Genomic DNA, 23,981 nt, shown 5'->3' with positions numbered 1-23,981 from the left:
GAAGAGCTACAAGAGTCCACTGATCTTATAGCTTATTACACCTCTTATGCTGCGTTAAAGATCAACGCTGAAAAGACACAATGCATGGCGATCAGCAAGTGTGCGTCCCAGCGACCTTACACCGAAAGAGACAGTATAAAGCTAACAGTGGAGGGAGAACCTGTTGAACAGGTCAGCAACTTTGTTTATCTTGGTGCCAACATCAGTGGGGATGGTACCATTGACCGAGATCTTGACATCAGGATCCAGCGTGCTAATGGTGCGTTCCATCAGCTTTGGAAGATATGGAACAGTCGAACTATAAGAACGCCCACCAAGATCCGTATCTACAAGGCTGCTGTTATTACCATTCTGTTATATGGAGCTGAAGTTTGGAACACAACAAAGAAGCAGATGAAACGGTTTGAGGTCTTCCATCTGACCTCCCTGAGAAGAATCTTGAAGATAAAGTGGTTCTTCCATGTCTCCAATGAAGAAGTTCTCAGGCGTGCTGGAATTAAGTCTATCGAAACTTTCATCGGTGCGGCTAGACTAAGGTGGTACGGACATGTTGTCAGAATGCCAGAGACGCGGTTTCCCAATTTCTTACTGGATTGGAAACCAAACTATGGAAAGAGACTGAGAGGACGACCCCGTAAAGGCTGGATGGCCTGTGTACTCGAGGATGCGGCGGAATTTACAGGTGTCGATAACATCAGCAGAGATGCAGTAAAACAGTTGGCTCTAAACTTTAAAGCGAGTGGAATGGAGGAACATGTTAGAAGAGATGTGTGTGATGCAGGCCACTCCAACGACTAGGAGGAGACCTCTTCATGTAGCATGTAGCATGTACTCATATTCTCAAATTATTTGTCATATTATAGTAGTGTTGAAAGTGTAAAATCCGGATTGGAATATATTGTTTATATGAGTCGCATGGTTGCAATGTATTCTTGTGTAAATTTGTATTGATCCCGTTTGATGCGACTAGGAAAAATGCTCTTATCAGGAAAGGAATTACTCAACATTTCAATGTTACAACATCGTATTTATGATCTCAAATTATTTGTTATATAGCAGTGTTGAAAGTATTAAAAAATTATGTTGTTGAAACTTGAATCATGAGACTCAATAACACGACACGAATCCACCAGATTGTTTTATTATAATTTGCATTTCAATCTAGTGAAAATGCATTTTATTTTTTATTTATCCAAACCCGACTACTTGGCGGAGTTAGCGCATAATTTGGGACATATTTAACATCTTACACATTCCTACTCTAGCTGATACCCCCTAGATACCCGGTTCCCTAAGGGGGGGGGGGGGGGGGCCGGGGGGTCTTCATTAAAACCCCCGGTCCCCTTAATAGCTCGAGAAGTTCTATCATTAGGACCCGGGATCCTGATTCATTACTTGGACGTCTTCTGTCAATTCTATTCCTTTTAAAATGTATTGTTATATTATTATATTTCTTAGACAGCATTTAAAGTAGATTCACCAATATTTTCAAAATGTGAAGACTTGTTCCGCAAAACATTACAGCCGATATTATAACATTGCTACAAACACCGTTACAGCTGTAATGACGTTTTGAGAGCTGTTGTTTGGACTCAGATTACACTTTAATAGAAAATCTCGCGGGAATACCACGAAAATGATAAGAAATTTAAACTCGTGCCTAACAAAATACTTTCAGCGTATTCCTTGCTCTTTAAAAAAAATTAAAATAACAAAACATACCTGGTATATAGTATATCTTTGTCCATAGAATAAAATAACCCACGGTCCTGCATACCAGCTCGCTGTTCTTTCTGCACAATTAATCTCACCCCCATTTGTTAATTATATAATACAGTGGCCGACACTAAGGCCCCCTAAGATACGGGGTCTCACGGTGATTTATCTCTTTATCTGCTTGTTAATTGTTTAGGTAGCTAAATCTCAAGGCACCTTATTGTCGCGTAGCCATATTATGTAATCTCTAAGTATCTAATTCTCTTACAATCTATAAACTAATGTCCCTCCTTCTTCAGACGTGCACTACGAGGGAATATTCCGGAAGTGTGGATCCAACAAGCGTATAAAAGACATCAAGAAGTTGTTGGATAGTCACGGTAACGTTATCGATTGGTCGGAGCAGGAGGAGTTTACAGTCCACGATGCAGCGTCCGTACTGAAGCAGTATGTTGCTGAGCTGCCCGAACCTCTACTGTGTGAAAAACACATTCCTATTCACATCGAGATCGCTAGTACGTGATAGTTGAGATTCTGAACTATCTTTATTGTTCGATATCAATGTATTTTTCTATCTATAATTACAGTTACCGGATGTGCAGATCTTTATTCTTATTTTTCTAGGGAGATAAATTTAAAATGTACGACTTTTCAGATTTAATCATGTTCTTAGTCAGGGGTATTATAAATAGCAGTCTTAAGTAAGGTGATCGTGAGGTGATCGGGAGGTGCGTGAGGTGCGTGATGTGTAAAATGTAATATTTCAGATTGGGATCATTGATCAATAATTACACGTTTGCATTCCTTAAATTATGATATGCATTGTAATCTCTGATGCTAATTTTTAGCTTGCATTCTCTTCCATAATTAAATCTATCAACTTCACATTCCTAATATTACTGCTGCATAAAATTCCACAACGTTTTGTACAGGTATTTCCACAAAAAGACATGTACTTTTCTCCCAAAAAATGGCTTGAGTCTGTGTGAATGTATTATAAAATAGTAACGCAATTAGCGATATTAAATGCAGTCACGTGTTTCCTCAATTACCTGCTCCTCCAATGTAGACTCACTTAACCCTGTAACCTGCTCTGAATCTGTGGGTGTGATCTAATGGGTTAGTTGGAGATAACGGCGCCCTGGCACCAGCGCTACATTGCAGTGCCAGTCAACTTCACGTTTACTAATGTTTACATTGTTACACAAGCTTTCACCCCACAGTCCACAGTGTAATGAAGTAATGTGGGGGTGTACTAAACTGTAAAATTATGTTATTTTCAGAGTTAGCGGACGGGGAAAAGAAGTTAAAGTGTCTACAACTTGTGTTGCTGCTATTACCGGAGGAAAACAGGATGTTTCTAAAGGTATGCAATTTTTAGGGATTTTCTGTCGGGGCTGACATTTTTAACTGTTATAAGTATACGGCCTTTTCAGGCAGATTCAACATTTTGACTGCCATGCTTATCATTATCAATAACTTCTCATGCTTTTGTATATTGAAATATGATCAAATATACTGTATTCTTAAGAGAAGAAAAAAATTCTTAATTGGAGAAGAAAGAAAAGCTTAATAGTCGAATTTTCCATATTGAATTGAAATATAAAGCACGTTTAAGAAAGACACTAGTTTCTCTATATACACAGATTTGATAAACATTACTTGGTCCAAGTTGATCAAATGATCAAATTTCCGGTTAAGATAGCCTGAAACAGAACTGTCAGCAGGTTTCTTTCCTCTAGAGATTATAATACAAGATAGTTATCACAGCTGATCTATAGATAGTAGTATTACCAATCTGCTCACATGAATCCTTTGTTATTATATAATAGGACTGGAGTTATCATTTAGTATTCAGTTCCAAATTTATCAATGAGAGATGGCCATTTATATGTGGAATTAGCTAATTAGTTTAGTTTATATCAGTTATCAATAATTACCCCCACTCTCTGACTAACACCACTTCCTCTCACAGATGCTGTTAATACTCCTCTCAGAAGTTGCACTGAACCCCCACTCTCTGACTAACACCCCTCTTTCCCACAGATGTTGTTAATGCTCCTCTCGGAAGTAGCACTGAACCCCCACTCTCTGATGGACTACCACAACTTGGGGTTGATCTTCGCTCCCCACATCCTAAAATCAAAGCAGATGGAGACTGCAGCGAACATGTGTCTGGGAAACAGTACAATGTCTGACCCGCTAGACGATCTAGTGACATACACTGCGTATCTTATAAATAATTCGGATACCTTGTTCAAGGTTTGTCCGTAATGATGATGTTTTAGATGCATTGATTGTGTCTTAATCTAAATTGGAATTTGCAATTACATATAAATTTGTTACAGATTTCAACCATGCAATTTATAGCGATGCTGCTACACAATAACATACACATTTTGATCATGAACGGCATTTTTGTAAAATTACATTTTTGAAATCATAACTTGAAATTTTTGTAAACCCTAGTTTGGTCCGAATTCATAGAATCAGAGTTGTTAGTTCCTGTCAAAATATAGATCATCACCACACTGTACATAATTGCGGTGCAAGAAACGTCCCCGGTACAATATATATGTACGAGTGAGGAAGCCACACATCCGTGCCCTCTGCTATAGACGTAGGGCACACTATCTGTTATATAACACTGTAGGGTTCAAGTGCTCCAGGGCTCCCTCTCTCTGATCCAGGAGATTGTTTCCTGGACATACTGCGCATACTCTCAACACTTGCTCACTGTTATATACAAAGTCTCCAAGTTAAACCCAACCTAACTAAATCATAGAGCCAGACCAAGATGGGCAGCTAGATTGATCCGTGTAAAGCTGAGAAGTGTAGGGTAATTGTTTTATATTTGACTTCAGTGTATTTTAATTGGCTGGCTGGATTGCAAGCTGCCTGGTAGAGCGTCAGACTCGTGTCTTGTTAATTATTCATGTGGGATTAAACAAAACGTTTAACAAAGCAAGAGATTAAATAAAGAAGTCGTGTCAAGCCGTGCTATTATCGCGGATATCTCGACGCTAATAATGTAGGACTTAAAGGTTTAATATAGCCACTATTATTTAGACCTATCTTAAGGTCTAAATAAATCTAGACCTTAAGATAGGACATGATATTATAGACTGATAAAATTAGAAACATTCAGTCTATAAATAATAGCTTAATCTGATGATATCCACACCTGTATTTAAACGGAGGGTCCGTCTAATGGTACATGATTGATGATACACCCCTGGGGCTGTACATGTCTGGTATATCCACACTGGGACCAAACTGGGTGTAAGATATACTTTGTTGACAGATCTTGATGAGACCTAGCTGTACTATTTCAATTGTCTCTCCCCGCCAGTGGCTGTTTCGTCCCAGTTTTCCATGTTTTAACAATAACAGACTTGCTCGAAAGTTACATTTACTATTAGTTGGAATGTGAAATATGTTCTATTTTTACCTCCGTCCATTTCCACTAACAGAGTTGTGCCATAGGTACCAAGAGATCTGGAACAGACAGCGAGCAAATACCAAGCTCGCCTTCAGAGGGGGGAATCATGCGAGGAGATCCCAGTGGAAATAGCCAGCAACTGTGTCAAGATGAGCGGAGATCTCCACAAGGATGTTGTTTATTCCCAAACTAAACAGCACCTCCTAGAGCTATACAAAGTTAGTGTGTACCTCGTGTGTACTGTTCCAGAGTGTACAAAATGTTACTTGTGGAGCTTTTTTATGTTTCCGATAATCCGTTATGCTGCAGTTGCTGCGGCTTCTCCGGCGTGGTCCAACTCGCCCTGTTTTTAACATATTTAATGAATTGCCAATTGGTTGGGCTATTAACGATATGCTTCATTGGCGGACAGGGCGGTTAGTTTTGGGAAGCACAAACTGTTCAGGAGGTTATTTTAATCATATGTTTTAACTATCATGCATGGTAAGTTATGGTAGTTTTTTGTGAACTATCGTGGGAATTCTTCAGAAACTGAATTGTATTCTTTTTTCAGGCATTTCAGCAAATGCCTGAGGGCAAGGACAAGAATTCACGCTTAAAAAAGGTACCTGTTTAAAACTTAATTTTGTAACTTTACTCCCAAAAATTTTATAGGGTTGGGCATAGTTTATATGTTTTCCTGTTTGTTTTTCTTCCAGTTGGTGTTGTGCCAACATTTTTTCCGCGCAAATGATGTGTCATATATCATTGCGAAATGCAAATTGCCACGTCACTGGGTTTTAATGACAGAAAAGTTTTATACATGACCCGCCTGTTAATATATGCGTATATAATGTACATTGTACTCGTATGACAGTTTTATACATGACTCGCCTGTTAATATATGCGTACAATGTTTCAGTTCGAGAAAGAATACCCACATTATATTATGGAGCTCAACAATGTGAGTCATTCGCCAATGATAAGAACAAAAAGCACTCGGAGGAACATTGGCAATAGCATTTCCAAACTTTTACACGTAAGTTCAATTATCCCGATACGAACTGATTTAGGAATATCGTCTAATCAAATTTAATTTTCTATTTGTGCTGAGATATTATTGGTATCTTCGCGACAAAAGAATTGGCATATTTTCCTAAAGATACCGATGATTGATCAACATTAAGACTTAACGACGCCGTGGCTTGGAGTTGATGAATCCAGATTTTTGGAACATTTTTGGAACATGTGCCAAAATTGTGCCAAAAGTGTGCCATGCATTTATTTGCCCTAATAAGCTCTAAATAGTGCCAAAAATAATTGTAAATGATGGATATAGTTGCAAGCTAGGTCTAGGGGCCATCGAAAGTAGCATAACATTACCCAGGTTCATGGAATGAACGAAAATGAACAAAAATGAATATTGTCCTAAAAATGCTCAGAACAGTTTAAAATTGGTCGGAAAGTGTTTATATTGGTCCTAGGACCGCTCAAACCAAGTTTGGGAATCACTGCATATCTAGAACCGATGTTAACAATGTTCCAAAATGTTCCAATTTTGTCACAATAATCCTCCTGAGAATCCAGATTTTTGGAACATGGGGACATCGAAGTATTGGCTGTATTTAAGTGCTGGGAAGCCTCAATTCTGTTTTCTAAGATGGATATAGGTAAAAACTAGGCCTAGGAGCAATCAATAGTCAAATAACATTACCCAGGTTCATGGAATGAACGAAAATGAACAAAAATGAATATTGTCTCAAAATTGTTCAGAACGGTTTAAAATTGGTCGGAAAGTGTTTATATTGGTCCTAGGACCACTCAAACCAAGTTTGGGAATCACTGCATGTCTAGAACCGATGTTACCAATGTTCCAAAATGTTCCAATTTTGGCACAATAATCCTCCTGAGAATCCAGATTTTTGGAACATGGGGACATCGAAGTATTGGCTGTATTTAAGTGCTGGGAAGCCTCAATTCGATTTTCTAAGATGGATATAGGTAAAAACTAGGCCTAAGAGCCATCAAATGTCAAATAACATTACCCAGGTTCATTGAATGAACGAAAATGAACAAAAATGAATATTGTCCTAAAATTGCTCAGAACGGTTTAAAATTGGTCGGAAAGTGTTTATATTGGTCCTAGGACCACTCAAACCAAGTTTGGGAATCACTGCATGTCTAGAACCGATGTTACCAATGTTCCAAAATGTTCCAATTTTGGCACAATAATCCTCCTGAGAATCCAGATTTTTGGAACATGGGGACATCGAAGTATTGGCTGTATTTAAGTGCTGGGAAGCCTCAATTCGATTTTCTAAGATGGATATAGGTAAAAACTAGGCCTAAGAGCCATCAAATGTCAAATAACATTACCCAGGTTCATTGAATGAACGAAAATGAACAAAAATGAATATTGTCCTAAAATTGCTCAGAACGGTTTAAAATTGGTCGGAAAGTGTTTATATTGGTCCTAGGACCACTCAAACCAAGTTTGGGAATCACTGCATGTCTAGAACCGATGTTACCAATGTTCCAAAATGTTCCAATTTTGGCACAATAATCCTCCTGAGAATCCAGATTTTTGGAACATGGGGACATCGAAGTATTGGCTGTATTTAAGTGCTGGGAAGCCTCAATTCGGTTTTCTAAGATGGATATAGGTAAAAACTAGGCTTAGAAGCGATCAAAAGTCAAATAACATTACCCAGGTTCATGGAATGAACGAAAATGAACAAAAATGAATATTGTCCTAAAATTGCTCAGAACGGTTTAAAATTGGTCGTAAAGTGTTTATATTGGTCCTAGGACCACTCAAACCAAGTTTGGGAATCACTGCATGTCTAGAACCGATGTTACCAATGTTCCAAAATGTTCCAATTTTGGCACAATAATCCTCCTGAGAATCCAGATTTTTGGAACATGGGGACATCGAAGTATTGGCTGTATTTAAGTGCTGGGAAGCCTCAATTCGGTTTTCTAAGATGGATATAGGTAAAAACTAGGCCTAAGAGCCATCAAAAGTCAAATAACACTACCCAGGTTCACGGAATGAACGAAAATGAACGAAAATGAAAATTGTCCTAAAAATGCTCAGAACGGTTTAAAATTGGTCGGAAAGTGTTTATATTGGTCCTAGGACCACTCAAACCAAGTTTGGGAATCACTGCATGTCTAGAACCGATATTCCAAAAATCTGGATTCTCAGGAGGATTATTGTGCCAAAATTGGAACATTTTGGAACATTGGTAACATCAGTTCTAGACATGCCGTGATTCCCAAACTTGGTTTGAGTGGTCCTAGGACCAATATAAACACTTTCCGACCAATTTTAAACCGTTCTGAGCATTTTTAGGACAATATTTATTTTCGTTCATTTTCGTTCATTCCATGAACCTGGGTAATGTTATTTGACATTTGATGGCTCTTAGGCCTAGTTTTTACCTATATCCATCATAGAAAATCGAATTGAGGCTTCCCAGCACTTAAATACAGCCAATACTTCGATGTCCCCATGTTCCAAAAATCTGGATTCTCAGGATGATTATTGTGCCAAAATTGGAACATTTTGGAACATTGGTAACATCGGTTCTAGACATGCAGTGATTCCCAAACTTGGTTTGAGTGGTCCTAGGACCAATATAAACACTTTCCGACCAATTTTAAACCGTTCTGAGCATTTTTAGGACTATGTTCATTTTTGTTCATTTTCGTTCATGCCATGAACCTGGGTAATGTTATTTGACATTTGATGGCTCTTAGGCCTAGTTTTTACCTATATCCATCTTAGAAAACAGAATTGAAGCTTCCCAGCACTTAAATACAGCCAATACTTCGATGTCCCCATGTTCCAAAAATCTGGATTCTCAGGAGGATTATTGTGCCAAAATTGGAACATTTTGGAACATTGGTAACATCGGTTCTAGACATGCAGTGATTCCCAAACTTGGTTTGAGTGGTCCTAGGACCAATATAAACACAATCAATTTGATTCGATTTTGCGCAACTGTTTAGAAAACCGAATTGGGGTTTTCTTTCTAAAAATCTGGATACTCGGGAGGACTATTAGGGCAGAATTGGAAACAACCTTACATCAGTTCTAGACGTGCAGTGATTTCCAAACTTGGTTTGAGTGGTCCTAGGACCAATATGAACTACTTCCGATAAATTTTGAACTATTCTGAGCACTTTGAGAAAAATATTCATTTTCGCTCATTTTCGTTCATTCCATGAACCTGGATAATTTTATGCGACTGTTGATGGCTCCTAGGCCTAGCTTTGAACTATATATCTATCTTAGAAAAACGAATTGAGGCTTCCCAGCACTCAAATACAGCCAATACTCCGATGTCCCCATGTTCCCAAAATGGTTACAAAAATCAAATTTGGAAGTTGGAACCACCCTCACATCGGTTCTAGACATGCAGTGATTCTCAAACTTGGTTTGAGTGGTCCTAGTACCAATGTAAACACTTTCCGACCCATTTCAAACCATTATGAGCACTTTGAGAAGAATGTTCATTTTCGTTCATTTCTGGTCATTCCATGGGTAATTTTATACGACTTTTGATGGTTCCTAGGCCTAGCTTACGGCTATATCCATCTTAGAAAACCGAACTGAGCCTTCCCAGCACTCAGATACGGCCAATACTGCGATGTGCCCATGTTCCAAATTTATGGATTCATCTACTGGTGGCTTGTGCCCCCATTTCCACAGCATAGAATATCACCATCCAGCGCGCGCGATAGCCAAACCGTAAACCACTGATGCGGGTGGCGCAAAGACTCGATTTGAATCTGGCCGATCTCAAAATTTCCCGCTTGTCCCGGAACAAAAGCAAGAAGTCTTTGTCCGATAACAAAAGTGTGATAATAACAACCAATACTCATATTTCAGGTCAAGACGTCATCAACTCCCAAAGCGACAGCATCACCTTCAGTCAGCTCTATCACCACTTCTATCACCAACTCCTTTTCCTTCCACAAGAACCCTCTCGCCGGGCTGGCTAAAACCCCCTGTAAGACCAGCACACCTCTGAACAGCACCCAGCTAGACAGCACTCTGCTACACAGCACTCAGCTGCATTCAACCCCAATACTGAATACCTGTACTCCTTTGAAGTCAGATGTTACTGTTAATGTTGGACAGAAGCGGAAAGTTCTGGAGATGTTGCAGTCAAGTCCCCCCAGATACACTTCCTTGTCCAGTTTTATCGGTTAGTATCATGTAAAACAGTCTCTCGTCGGTTAAAAGTTTCACTCATCACTAGAATTCTTCATTTTGTAAGAAATATTCAGTTCACCCGGGCACGAGAATTGTTCTTTTAAATAAACAATCTGGTCCTATTTACCAAATATAGGCTTTATTTTAACAAAACAGACGGCAAAATCAGACTGTTCGTTAAAATTTTCCTGGGCCAGGTAGTTGAAAAGTTCAAGCCATCACATAACTTGTTAAACTTCTCTGGTCTCTTTTAAAGTTGATGGGTGTTGGCAACTTTTGGAGTTGTGCCATCGGCTTAATATATGAATCTAACCTTAGACTGTCCAATCTACAGCTATGTTCTAAGTATAAAGTACGATTTAACTTTAGGTTGGTCTGTACGGAGCCTCTCAGCTTCCTTGTTTAGCTACCCATATAACAGGAATTAGGCACATAATTGTAGACACTAATCTACCCTAATTTTTTTCCCTACTCTTGCCGAAGGCAAAAAGATCGTAGGGAATAAGTAATCGGGTTTGGATATATGAGGTGGCCCGACGGTCCTACGTTGATGACAAAAGTCTGCTCCTTCGCAATATAGACCACTCCCCTATAATTATGTGTATAAAAGGAGTCTATTTTGTGCGCGCGACGCCGGTTATGAGTTAATTAATTACAGGCATAGCAACGAGTTTTTGGTGCTTGACGACTGTTACAAACGGATTATATATAATCATCAATATAAGTGTTATTTTGGTGAAACAAGCTTAATAAATTACCGAGTGATAAAATTCAGCAAGTCAAAACAAATAGAATTATGATATCAGCTGACTCGTGGCTGTGGGCTGATTATTTAACAGTTCATCGACACTGAATGGTAGAAAGCATTGGAATACATAGTTGAGAATAGAAGTTACTTTACAGTTACATTCAAGAAGCAACTGTAATACTGTAATATCAAGATTGCGGTATGCTTTTAAAGAATCCTATATCAAATAAAAGGCTTGATAAGTCGATGGTGCTGTGATGTGTCGAGTAAGCATAATATAACATATAAAAATGTATTAGTTTATGTTAGATACAAATAATAACTAAGACGAAACAGCATATTTTATTACAGTCAATAAGTTGGCATACGATGCAGTTATATGACGTGACATGATATGCATATCGTTATTGTTAACACGAAACAAAACCGCGCAAAGTATGAAATGATCTACAACCAAACCACATACAGATCACAAATAAACGGCGACACCTCAGATGCGCGCAGGATTTTTCAAGTTCTGCACGCCTAATATAATATAAACGATTATTACATCATACATTGTACATGCGCCAAACACCACTCTGGGATACAATAAAGTAGAACAATTAAATTGTATGCAGTAGGGAAATTTGATCGTGCGTGGTGTTACCGCGGCGAAATTCTTGTTTAAATGTCACTAAACATTCTAGTTAAAAGATCGTCTGCATTTTCTTCATCACAGGAAAACTACGTGGAAGGCCAGTTGTTGCTAATAAGAGTGAGGAAACTCCTGATTGTGATAATTATAGTGATGCCTGCAGTGATCGCACACTTGTACCTGTTCAAAGCGATAGCACACTTGTACCTGATCACAGCAATGATATTGAAATATTTCATGATGATCGGACTCCACATTCATCCACTGTCATTCAAAGAATTAAGTAGGTCATCCCTCAATACTCCTAATTATGCGTCGTATCATTCCAATCTAATATGCCACTAATCTCTACCACTAATTTATCTTATATACGATATCTACTATCACCTTTCGACACGCCTAATTTAAAAGCTTAATTAGGTTATATTATATTACTAGATTTTGAGAAATTTACTCAATATCCAGAGAAGCATTTGGTGAATTTCTGATCTTTTCTTTTACTGCAAATCCGATTAAAAGTAACACTGAAATAATTTCTAAATTTCTATCACGCTCATAAATACAAGCTACAATCTCTAAAATTATAAACCTCTTACAACTGTCACTAAATTTCGTGATCTTCTTCAGATCCTGTTGCCATGGAGACAGAGGCTGAACCTAGAGTGGTTAGGAGACGACTGGAAGATCAGCTATGTGAGGGCAGTCCCTCTCGCCCAGGTCACGAGGACAAAGCAATGACGGGGGACGGATGTGAGTCTGGGTCTGAGGACGACGTTAGGATGGACTACCGAGATATCGGCACGTCGTATCGAGAGTACTTTGTGTAACTGGTCATGGTCAGCGAACTGGTTTCTATTTATCGGATCATATCCGTCCAGCTCTGAGCGCCGTCAGTAGGTTAAACATACAAGTCCCCATGTTAACATTGCGTCAGGGATTGTTCGAGATGTGATGTATTTCGAGAGAATGTTTCTGTACGGTCAACTTTACAATTTCGTGAGCTTATTTAATGAGAAAGATAGAGGGCGTGCAACAGTTGGTCATTAAAATGCTCTTTAGAACGAGAAGAAATTGAAATATGGAAAGACGGTGAACATGCATTTGGGGTGTTGTTTGTGCAAAAGAACATGTAACCATGGTAACGTGATAACCATGGTAACATGGTAACGTTCTCTGCACCTTGTATATGATTAAGGTGATATACCTTGATCACCTGTTGGTTTTGTTTGTTAAATATATTGTATTTCTTCTTTATTTATATGCTATTTTGTAAATATTGGTGGATTTATGTAGACACCTGTAACATCCGGTAATATGATGGTAGTTTTTAAAGCATGAATTTAATTTCCACTCACATTAAAATTGATTTTAGGATTGATCAGCAGGTTTCCCTTATACCCTGGATTTCAGAAAATTGGTATTTTGCCAAATTGTCACAAAGCATGATGGACATTTTTATTGGAATGTCCGATTATTGTCTATAAACATTCCAGTCAAAGTCAGATAAGACCAATTCAACAATGATATGCTATAAGTTTTCTCTGCTCTGAAACAGTACTACTACTATATAAGTATAGCAAGTTACGTGCGAATGTCTCAATAAAAGTTGATGATATTTATATTATGTAATATATTGGTGTGATTATACGTGTATTTTATACTCTTAACTTCGCCAATCAATGCTACTTTTTCATTGGTTGAATGTCAATATGCCTTTGTTTGATTTATTGTGTATAAAATCGGAAATAATTTGCTGGACCAAGTTATTAGCTGGTGATATAGTTGTACAATAAAGGTTCTGTGTACCAGTATTATGGATCGAAAGGTAGTAATATTAAACATAATAAGCTAGTGTATTTTTCATTCCTTTTTAAGTTGAATGTTAACAATAACAACGTCTGATAAGTGTAATGTAATGTGTATGTACTACGGCTTTACACCGTCAGAGTTACTGGATTATTTAGCGATGCTAATCCTCTCCAGCTGTACTAACTCTGTTACAATCTCGATCTTGGGGGGAATGCAACGACCATTAATGTCAGTATTTTTTATTTTGCCAACACTGACATTGTCATTAATGATCATTAATGGGCAACAAATTCTATTAAAGTTCATCACCAAAGCGGACATCTTTGAAAACTGTCCGAGGATTTTAAAATGTTGATCTTAAAGTATATTATGTGTGCAGCTGCTGAGCTGCCAGAGTCTTTAAGAAAATGATCAAAATTCAAAAATGTTACAACTTCTACTTTTAATAGGCTCGGTTATGTCATATATTTCGAATACTAGTCCAGTTATCGTCCTTTTGTAACACCTTTGCTTTGTTGTTGTTTTGTACTTTGTAGTTCCTGATTTGACAACTCTACAAAAGCGTTGGGTTTAGAAATGTGATTCCATTTTTATATAGGAATGCGCAATAAATCGCATTGTTTCTGCAGTTTTAAGTCCCTCAGTTAACAGTTGAACATTTTAAATTTTGACAAAATCATTATTAACCAATAACCATCGTTTATGCTAATATGTATTATAAAGCAGAAACGCAATTGGTGACACCGATTTTTTCCCGATCCATGACTCAAAGTGCCGAAGGCACAAAAGAGTCAAGGACAAGGGTTAGCGAACGAGGTTTTTTTTTTGTATATGGTAGCTTTGCGACCGTACCTGCGAGCGTGCGCGCGACCGTACCTGCCTGCACACACTGTAATCGCCCACGTGACTACCTGCGCAAAGTTATTTTGCGTAATAATCCGAATTAGCTATTGTTGGCGCGCGGCGCTGAACTGACCAAGTACATTGTTAATTTCACCATGTACATATCCCACTAGGCACTAATTGATAGCATACTATTATTATTTTGAGTTACTTATACTATTTTGCACACATCCGTGTCGGGTGTCAGGTTGCATAAACAATAAGCATATGGTTTTTAAAAATATACACGATTTTCAAATTCAATATGGAATTATATTAACTTGGTGGCGCTCGGCCTGTCACTTCGCCATATCTGCATACTTATAAACAGTAAAAACTGGGGTCCCCAGGTTGTATAGAAAATGATAAAATACGCCATCACGGATCGGGAAATTGAGCGGCCATGCACAAAAAAAAGCGGCCGCATTTCTTGTTCTGGACAAATTTCGACCGCAAATAGAGACTCGCATTTTCTTGTATCTTAATATAAAGATATAATGTATTGTTTTTGTATATTAGAGCTTTAGTCACAGGTAGGTTGGTCTTAGCTAAGCTAAGTGGCATTACAAAAATTCAAATTACAAATTGGTTCATACGGAAATTACGAATACGAATGCGATTGCAAGTGTCATTTAATATCCCGACGGACTTAATAGAATTTAGGTATAAGTCTAGAAATTTATTGGCTTTAAGCTCAAAGCTATTCAGACTATTAGTATTAGCGTGGTCGACGCCTATTACAATACTATAAATAATGGGCCCTAATGGATCCAATCTTAATGGACGATCTAGTGCCTATCTTTAACCTTTAGGTTAGGTTCCTATGTTAGAGAATGATTCAGTCCTATGATGCAGAACAGCAATAATCTTGCTCTACCATCTTTGTAAGATCATTGAATTGTACTGCAAACTAATTGCGTTTTCCTGGCCATAAATAATGCCCCATTCTTCGTTGATAAAGCAGTCCTACAACTGCGTCAAGGAGGGTAGCTCACATTATTCGTGATTTGATTAGAAATATCATCAAATCATAAGGCTGGACAATACAGACAATTCCCTCCTTTGTAGTTTGAAGTTTGGTAATGAGTGGTCACGTGGTTAGATAGAATTAAACTTTTGTTTATGACGGTATAATTGTCAATTGTAAACCACCCCAATCCCATTGACATATATTGCTACAAAAACAGTCGATAGTGCATATTGCATTTCAGATTCGTCGAGCTCCTAAGCAGATCTAGTACTAGTAGTGTACTACACAGATCGCTCCAAATGAACCACCTGGGGAATATTTCAACTTTCAGATCGTGAGTAAAATTATTTATTTTTCCGAAGTCTCTATGGATGGAAGTTTATGTCCAAATAATTCGACTTTAAATCTGAACGATTGCTTCTTCTAACAGTTTGATTGATCATGAAGTTTCCCCATTCATTTGATCTGAGATGATGATGCAAACATTCCTGCAGGCTATTGCTACTTGTGGGATTCGTGCTATTAACGAATAAAAGCTTCCAACAGGACTTGGAGAACTCAGGTACAACACTCAATACTACTAGCTATCACTAACTTTTGCTGAATTTAAAAATTAAGTTATTTTTAATCATCAGCATATAATTTAAAAGTTTGATCTCTATTTTTTCTGTATTTCTATTCACAGAACTTTATACTGCCACCATATTATATCACACTGTGGCCATCCAGTAACTAAAGTTATGTTATTTAAGGACTTGATGATGAAGCACAAAACACAGTCAATAAAAATGAGGCCAGTATTCCAGAGGAGAATGTAGAAGTTGACCGACGGAGGAGACAGTTTTTCAGACTGAAAAGACAATCACATCGCCCGTCTAGAGGAAATACTAAATGGAATTTTGACGGCTATTATGGAAGTGAGTATTTCTTAGACTATTCAAAAAGTCGACATATGTAAAGAATAAAATGGTTCGTCTGTCGAGCAAATTTTAGTAGTGGTAACTTTTCTGAATGTTATTAATATATATATATATATATATTATTAGTCAGCCACAACTATCAGTAAAACAACGCCTTGACTTCAAATGTCGGTAAAATGTACCTTTACAGTCATCCTCAATAAATGTAATAGATTTGTAGTGTTGTAATTAGTTTAAATATATATATTACGTACATTAAAATGGGTGCCAACTGCCAATTTCATGGGGAAAAGGCTCTAATTCAATCAACGCCAATCACTAATCGTGGAATTAACCACAATTTTGTACATCAATCTTGAGTAAAGTTCTATTTCGTGATAATATTAATAATGTAGCATTTCAATACTACGTTATGACGCATTGATCTCAGCTCCCATATAATTGTTTCATTTTATCAAGTCAATAACTTTCACTAACAGTAACACCACGGCAACATAGGTGAGACGAAAAGGGGCCAGGAAAAGAAGGACACGGAAGAGAAAGATACCAAGAACACAGGTGCCAACAGAATTAGTCACTCCTGGAGAGCCATGACACGTGCGTAGTGACTAGTGTGAAGACTGATATGGACTATGATTTTAACCCGGGCCGACTTTGTTTATTGCCTAGAGATCGTGTAGTGATACTATTTTGAAATATTTTGCATGGATGATTGGTTTAATTTGTGTTAAATCAGAAACAAATTCTGGTATTAAATTTGCAACATAATATTTATTTTGGAGATATTTACAAAACAGAATACCATTATCAATACGATATCACAAATGAAAAAATTAAACATGCTGGACTTCAAGCAATTTTCTGATCCAATAAAATGTGTCGTGGTCTAAAAATATGGGCGCATGTATGAGCTATTTTAGAAACACGGTTGGTAGACATTTAAGTTTTAACCGTACGATCGCGATTCCGAAAAAGACGATTTATTTCTTGTTGGGACAATTATTCGTTCCCTGATTAAAAGAGTGGAAAAATCTAAAAATAAGGAAAGCTAGCTAACGTCCGATATCCACGTAAACAAATATGAAAACGTTAAGGTTACGCTGATGCATATTTAATTGATGCTTGCTGATCTCTCATTAAAGCTTTTTCCCAATTCTTTCACTTTACTTGCTCGATGAATGATTTTCTAAAAAATTAACCGGCAGTGAACAATTGGCATGCAACGTATGTCAACAATTTTTCTAATATCATAACTTCACTATAGTACCAACCAAACAAGATAATTATATAATTCCTTATGCATTATATTTTAACATTATATAAATTCAGCTGAGTCCATCATTTAAAGATGACAGTGACCTACAATAGCTGTCGAATGAAGGTGAACTATGTGGTATGTATTTCGGCGGAGGAGACACGCTTTATTTTGACACGTGATAGTTTCCCGTACCCGCGCATTCGACCACTCGTCGATGTACGTACGCTGTTGCTTCATCTGCAATACGAGTAACTAGCCGGCCACGTATCAAAGTGAGGTGACGACAGACACTACAAATTACATACCAGGGGCCAACTTCACATGATAACGCAATTTGTCATTGTCACACTCCTTAAACTATACTTTTGCGTAACACTAATCACTATGATGAAATATAAAATTAGCCTAGCTCGCTCGATCAGCTAAGAAATAAATAACTTACGCACTTGCGCGAAAATAGATTTGCTTTTATCACAAGAAATGTTTATGTTCACAGCGCGTTACTGAAAATATCTTTATCACAAGATCGGAATTCGAAACACTGGAAAAAGAAGTCTCAGATCTACAATTGTGCACCAAACCACATCCTATCAACAAATCTGACAAGAATTGCCTCATAAAATTAATGTTTCTGTTTTCTGTCATCGCCGTGCTTCATAATATCACATTCACAATAAGTCTAAAATGTCATTTTCCTGGAGCATATGATTTCACAAAATCGTCTCAAAAATTCGTCTGTTTCGAGTTTTCAATCGGGATGAGATCTCCCAAACATTGCCTCTCGAATGCTTAGGTCAAGCGAATACTATATTTTCGTACGTACAAAACTAGAATTCCGTTTGATTATTGGTCGAAGTGGAGGTCTGAAACTCTCATTGTTGTGGGGTAGCGGTGGATGAGAAACTCGAGCAACACCCTCGCTGAAATTAAAATATTAGTGAGCAGATATACGCTGTGCAAATAGGCGTGGCAAGATTATTTTGACATGTTTTAAGGCTAATCGGTTTAGTGTAATAACGTGTCACAACCACTGAGCCAATATCTGCATTAGTATGTCATCAAGTACAGGAGGCAACCGAATGTGGCAAGAAATTGGCGACAAAAATGTTATCAGATGATTGAAAAAAAACGAAATTTGAGAAGTAATTCGAGTATCAAATTATAGCGCAATAATAGACGTTAAATATCTTAATGAGTAGAAATGTCTTGCGTTACACTCTACAATTATACACAATCGCACATCAAATGTCATGATTGTGGCAATATTTGAGCAAGTATTGGAACTGTGCCAACTGGTGCAAACAAACAAACATCGTATCTCACTGAGTTCCCACCTAGTACATATTTCAGATCTCCTGAATGTAACGGATAATATTCCCGGAATTTACCTGAGTTTGACCAGATTCCTCGTCTAAAAGTATTCTGCTGGGTTCTACTACTTCTGTATGAGCGGAGCACAGCTTCCTTGCTGAGGTATTTAATGAGTGTGACTGTTATCTTATTAAACCAAAACTGGAAACATGCCGTATTGTGTGACTGTTGAGCTAATCCAGTGTGTCATGATCTCATCATGTGATGAGATAATCAAAATATTAGAAGAATTGTACTGCAATTTTGTTTGCAAATTATCATGATTATAATCACATATTTTATAAATAAAATATGTGGGTAATAGTGGGGAGATTGCACACGTGTTTGACTCAAACTAAATTTTGCTAGCTACCTATCACTTTCCGTGTTCAGACATATTACAAATATTTTAAGCATACCAATGGCCAGAAAAGTGTCCTCAATGTTATCTCCAGTTTTAGCAGAAGTTTCGAAGAACATCAAGTCTGCATCGTCAGCGTAGCTTTGTGCTACCTAAAAACAATAAACTCGTTAACTTTAACAATGAAATATCTCAAAGTAATAATATAATATTTATCCTGCTCTGGGAATGTGATTCAGTATAATTCTATGAGGGCTAGATCTCCATACAATAATCATTATATGGATTATACAAGGAGAAAAGATAAAAACAAGTATTTTGAGCCAAAAATAATTGACATCGACATTTCATGCTCAACCAAAATTATACATTAAAAACGAGTTGTTCTAAATCTAGTTTCCAACTGCAGGAGCTGAACAATAGAACGGATTGTTTCATGATATTGATAAAACAATACAATCAGTGGTTACATGGTAACAGTCTAAACAAATCCTCATTAATTAATTTACAGTGACCACTTAAATAAAGTGTTCCCAGACCACGGTCATCCTTTAAAAGTTATCTAACTCTGTTTCTAATACTACTGTTGTAGCTCCACAAATCAGTTAGATGATATAAAATGGTGATCAAATCACATTTAAAAGATTGGACGTTGCGAAATATGCGACCAGTTTCGCAACACACATGACACAATGGATTGGTTACAAAGAATTGTGACGTATGGCACAAATTTATCGGTTTCATTGACCACTGTACATTTCTTATCTCTTTCGATGAACTCCCTTGAGGTTTAAAAAGTCAGGGAAACCAGATATGAGAAACTTTGACAATGACACTGTTCACACTGAATTCTATTTTGCAGGCGTTTGTCTCAAAGTAAACCATTATATCATAACGTGAGACATTAATAAATGGACCATTTTATAAATTCTCTAAAATATTGTGCAAGTTCAGCGATTTCCTACAATGATGTATAATGATAGTAACTGCGCAATATTATACACGATAGGGACTTTACAGTATACAGCTTGATCCATAAGATGTGAAAAGGGTGTGTAAAGTAAAGTAAAGTAAAGCAAAGCAAAGCAAAGTAAAGTTAAGTTAAGTAAAATGTATGACATCACATCATCACACATGTCTACAAAATATCATCGCACTATGTGAAAAATATATGATAAATATTTCCCCACCAAAATTAATTATTTATCAAATACAATATTTTTTAAAATTTATCAAAACATTTTCCTATTTTAAAAACCTAATCAAACTTCCCAATGGAATAAAGAGTTATAAAAGGCTTCTTTGCCACATAAACCAAAGATAATCGTTATGTTTCTTTATTACTGACATAACTGGCTCCCTCAATTCTTACTAAAACATTGTGTAGTAATAGAACAAACTAATAAAACCTAGCTAAGACCACCTTATTGTCAAACAAAATGATATCAGAATTGTATAATTCATAATAATTGTTTAGATTTAATTACACAAATCTGAAGATGTTGTAAAGAAAACAAGATCTGACAAGTCATCAGATAAGAGTAACTTAAATATACTGAAAATGCAGTATTCTGATTAAAACAATAACTTTATGTATAATCTGTAAACTCATAAAGTTATAATACTAAGAACATAGAATTTCAATATTTGCCACACTATGACCACGTGATTGATACTGTGACCACGTGATCGAAGAAGCCGATAAACATATCATGTGGACTAACCGAAGTAGTAACAGTGATGTGGCTCTCTGCCATGTCAGATTTGTTTCCAGCCAGAGCGATAGCGATCTCTCCTCCGACCTGTTGTCTCAACTCATCCACCCACTTCTGAGCATGCTCAAATGTGTCCTGTAGAATGTAGATCGTAAAACTGTTCAAACACGTAATTTGCTTGTTATTAGAAATGCTAAGATATTTCCCAACTTTTTCTTATATGAACATTATCAACTGTCCACCAATCTGATTTCCAAAATCTGAGCATTTTTAATCCGAAATTAAACATCTCCATAACTTACTTATATTACTGAACAGTTAACACATAGTATTATTCTATTCTGATTTAAGAAGCTCCAACAAACTAAAATGTCCAGTTTGTCTCTGACCTGTCGGGTAAGATCGTACACAACGACAGCTGCACTTGCTCCCCTGTAGTAGATAGGAGCCAGACTGTGATATCTCTCCTGACCAGCGGTATCCCAGATATCTAGCTTCACTTTCTTGTTGTCGTCCAAACACAGGGTCTGACTGAAGAAGGATGCTGAAAAGGATGGTGTTGTTATTTAACAGGAATAGTGGGATAATTTCGAATTTAGCCATGATGTGTTTTAATCTTTATAATTAAGATTCCTATTAAAATTGTAACTCTCTTACTCAGTATTCTAAAATCGAAAAAAATCTATCCCATTCTATTCTATTTGCATTTCAACTTTATAATAATATAATATGACAACTGAAAAGATGAAAAGTAATGTTTACCTCCAATAGTAGGGGAGCTGTGGTCATTGAACTGTCTCCTGACAAATCTTTGAGCTATACACGACTTACCAACCCCTTCATCGCCTGTAAAGAGAGGTTAACTGTTAGTTCTAACTTTCTAACGACTTATTATTCTAAAATATTGAAACTTAGGTTAATAAATTAGGCATATTTAAATTTATAGAACAACAACGAAAAGATGGGTTTTAAAAAAGACTTACCCAAAAGAACCAACTTAAAGTGCAGTGGATTCTTTTGACTGGCGTTTGAAACTGATCTCCTAGCGGCCATTACAAGCACAGGGGGGTGGGGGTACATACATAATCTATCATCTGAAGAAATATGTGTTATATTACAACTGTGCAATCTGACTTCAGCTTTAAAACATAGGAATTCATTAACCAACATTGTAATCGATAGTAATCTCTGTCTACACTAGGAGGGGGGGGGGTTGCCATTAGAGGGGGGTACTTTTTAGTGTCATGATAAGTTCGCTGTTCTAGCAATATGGTAGTTAACACATCAAGTGACATGTTGCGTCTTTGTCCTACTAGACATTACATACTGCAGTACTATACCTGTCTCTGACTGAATCTAACTACAGTACATTTCCATTTGACCAAAAGTTGAGAAACCAAAGCTAAGGGCCCTGTCGTTTGAATTAAGGGCAATTTTGAAAAACTAGTATCCTCTTAAATCACCTAATTTGTCCAATTTTTTGAGCAGTAGTCACTAGAGCGGTAGGATCGATAAATTCGCTTTATCATCATACTACCACTCATTTGAGTCAACATTTGTACAATGAAATATTATTTAAATAACTATGTATTGTATGACACATTCAACATTCAAGCACAGCTCTGCAAGTTTTACGACACAGTGCCACACGTTGAAACCAGTACAGTTAACTTAGAGTCAACTATTTCTCCTAATTAATTGAATCTTATTGTTATATTATAAAACTAAATACAGCAAACACAAGAAATAAATCAAGTAGCCGAGTAGTCTTCACACTATTATAATTAGTAATAATTATAAGGTCTTTTATTAACACATCATGCAAATAGGTGTGATGAGCTCCTACTCTTCCTTTGTAGTCCTTACCTTACATGTTAAACAGGAAAATCTGAATGATAGGTAAACACCAGTAAGTACTAATTATCAAAGCCCCACAGACGACATGTTGTGGTGCATACTGATATATAAAACAATTAGTATATATATATACTACTATATAATAGTATACATATATTAAATAAACTATCATAGATATATAAACCAGATCTATAGCAATTCAGTTACGGCTCATGGAAGTCGGGTATCATTTAGGAGCTGGGGAGTGTCCAGAGGTGGTTATTGGTTAAGGGGGCAGGGGGGGGGGGGTCTTCATGGAAATTTTCTCAAAATCGACTTTTTAGTTGTTTCTGATAGGGGGAGTAATATCTATCAGATGCTTTTGATCCCGTGGAAAAATATCGTTCCTAGCCAAAATGCAACACAGGTTCGGCGCGGCTGATCAAAAGAGTTTGGTTTACATTTCCGAACTACAGTGTACATTCAAAGAAAAATACAATTTAAGTAAAATAGAATTTTTATTTTCCACAGAAGAATCAATACATGTATTGAATTATAAATATCCGATAATTTTGACATTAATAATCATTAAAAGTTGCTTTGTAAAATCGAAAACGAAAAGCCGTACGCTGAACACGCATGGCATCTTATCGTCAGCTGCCTAACTTGTAGCCGCTAACATCAAAGCCGCTGCGCGTGCCAAGTGCTGGGGTGCATTCTCATTGACAATTAAACTTGGTCAAAGATATTTATATACAATTCCTAAATTAAATCAATAATCATGTAGATATGAGTATTCAACACTACTCGACAACAAATATTTGTCGGCCCATCGACGATTCAGTCACCGAAACAAAAATCAAATGTTTGCTTTTTCGTTTCGGGAACTGTTTGAACTCAATATTATATCCGACTAATCATACTTTATAATGGTTAAAAACCAAAGTAAAAAGATTTTCCTCGATGGGCCGGCATTCGCAACCGCAAAACGTTTTGAGTACGACAAACGATGACACCACCACCAGCCCTTAATTGATAAGTCCATGGGATAAAATAAGATTTGTAATTTCATATTGCCTATCACCTATCACCTATGTTACTTTGCAGATACTGCTTCTAGCTAAACGCTAGCGA

The 23,981-nt window shown here is 37.0% G+C and overlaps 3 protein-coding genes and 1 long non-coding RNA gene across 5 annotated transcripts in view; 2 read left to right on the top strand and 2 right to left on the bottom strand.

The window, feature by feature from the left end:
• The window catches only part of LOC134824215 (protein farnesyltransferase/geranylgeranyltransferase type-1 subunit alpha-like), a 28,961-nt gene extending 28,109 nt beyond the window's left edge, over nucleotides 1–852 (bottom strand). The window contains exon 1 of the mRNA XM_063835995.1: nucleotides 842–852. The gene's annotated coding sequence lies outside the window, so the exon portion shown is untranslated. The remainder of the gene's footprint in view (nucleotides 1–841) is intronic.
• LOC134824161 (rho GTPase-activating protein 19-like) overlaps nucleotides 1–13,456 on the top strand; it is a 120,385-nt gene extending 106,929 nt beyond the window's left edge. The window contains exons 5-13 of one of the 2 annotated variants that reach the window (XM_063835908.1): nucleotides 2,016–2,231; nucleotides 3,000–3,082; nucleotides 3,763–3,978; nucleotides 5,203–5,376; nucleotides 5,712–5,762; nucleotides 6,060–6,176; nucleotides 10,035–10,353; nucleotides 11,831–12,029; nucleotides 12,374–13,456. In XM_063835908.1, the coding sequence (XP_063691978.1) occupies nucleotides 2,016–2,231; nucleotides 3,000–3,082; nucleotides 3,763–3,978; nucleotides 5,203–5,376; nucleotides 5,712–5,762; nucleotides 6,060–6,176; nucleotides 10,035–10,353; nucleotides 11,831–12,029; nucleotides 12,374–12,401 (1,403 nt within the window). In that variant the 3' untranslated portion in view covers nucleotides 12,402–13,456. The remainder of the gene's footprint in view (nucleotides 1–2,015; nucleotides 2,232–2,999; nucleotides 3,083–3,762; nucleotides 3,979–5,202; nucleotides 5,377–5,711; nucleotides 5,763–6,059; nucleotides 6,177–10,034; nucleotides 10,354–11,830; nucleotides 12,030–12,373) is intronic. The other variant, XM_063835916.1, reaches the window with a different exon arrangement.
• Nucleotides 13,457–15,646: 2,190 nt separating this feature from the next.
• Nucleotides 15,647–16,998, top strand: LOC134824256 (uncharacterized). The gene is made up of 4 exons (XR_010161374.1): nucleotides 15,647–15,741; nucleotides 15,902–15,969; nucleotides 16,160–16,324; nucleotides 16,826–16,998. It is a non-coding gene; the product is annotated as an uncharacterized LOC134824256 (long non-coding RNA).
• Nucleotides 16,999–17,078: 80 nt separating this feature from the next.
• LOC134824238 (ras-related protein Rab-5B-like) lies at nucleotides 17,079–22,122 on the bottom strand. The gene is made up of 7 exons (XM_063836023.1): nucleotides 21,995–22,122; nucleotides 21,774–21,857; nucleotides 21,401–21,555; nucleotides 21,021–21,146; nucleotides 19,355–19,448; nucleotides 18,974–19,053; nucleotides 17,079–18,505 (listed from the first exon to the last, which is right to left on the bottom strand). Exons 1-7 carry the CDS (start codon nucleotides 22,089–22,091, stop codon nucleotides 18,458–18,460), a joined length of 684 nt encoding a protein of 227 aa, XP_063692093.1. The 5' UTR covers nucleotides 22,092–22,122; the 3' UTR covers nucleotides 17,079–18,457.
• Nucleotides 22,123–23,981: the final 1,859 nt, after the last annotated feature.

This window comes from Bolinopsis microptera, chromosome 1 (assembly GCF_026151205.1).
Source record: "Bolinopsis microptera isolate Bmic1 chromosome 1, MBARI_Bmic_1.0, whole genome shotgun sequence".
Lineage (NCBI taxonomy): Eukaryota > Metazoa > Ctenophora > Tentaculata > Lobata > Bolinopsidae > Bolinopsis > Bolinopsis microptera.
The sequence above is the reverse complement of the archived record's forward strand: the minus strand, read 5'-3'. Positions and strand labels throughout refer to the sequence as shown.

Coding starts and splice junctions, on each gene's coding strand:
- LOC134824238 (XM_063836023.1), bottom strand. CDS start 22,091: ATGTACCCCCACCCCCCTGTGCTTGTAATGGCCGCTAGGAGATCAGTT. Junction 21,556..21,773: donor CAGCTCCCCTACTATTGGAG/GTAAACATTACT, acceptor CATCCTTTTCAG/CATCCTTCTTCAGTCAGACC. Junction 19,054..19,354: donor GGACACTTTTCTGGCCATTG/GTATGCTTAAAA, acceptor TAAATACCTCAG/CAAGGAAGCTGTGCTCCGCT.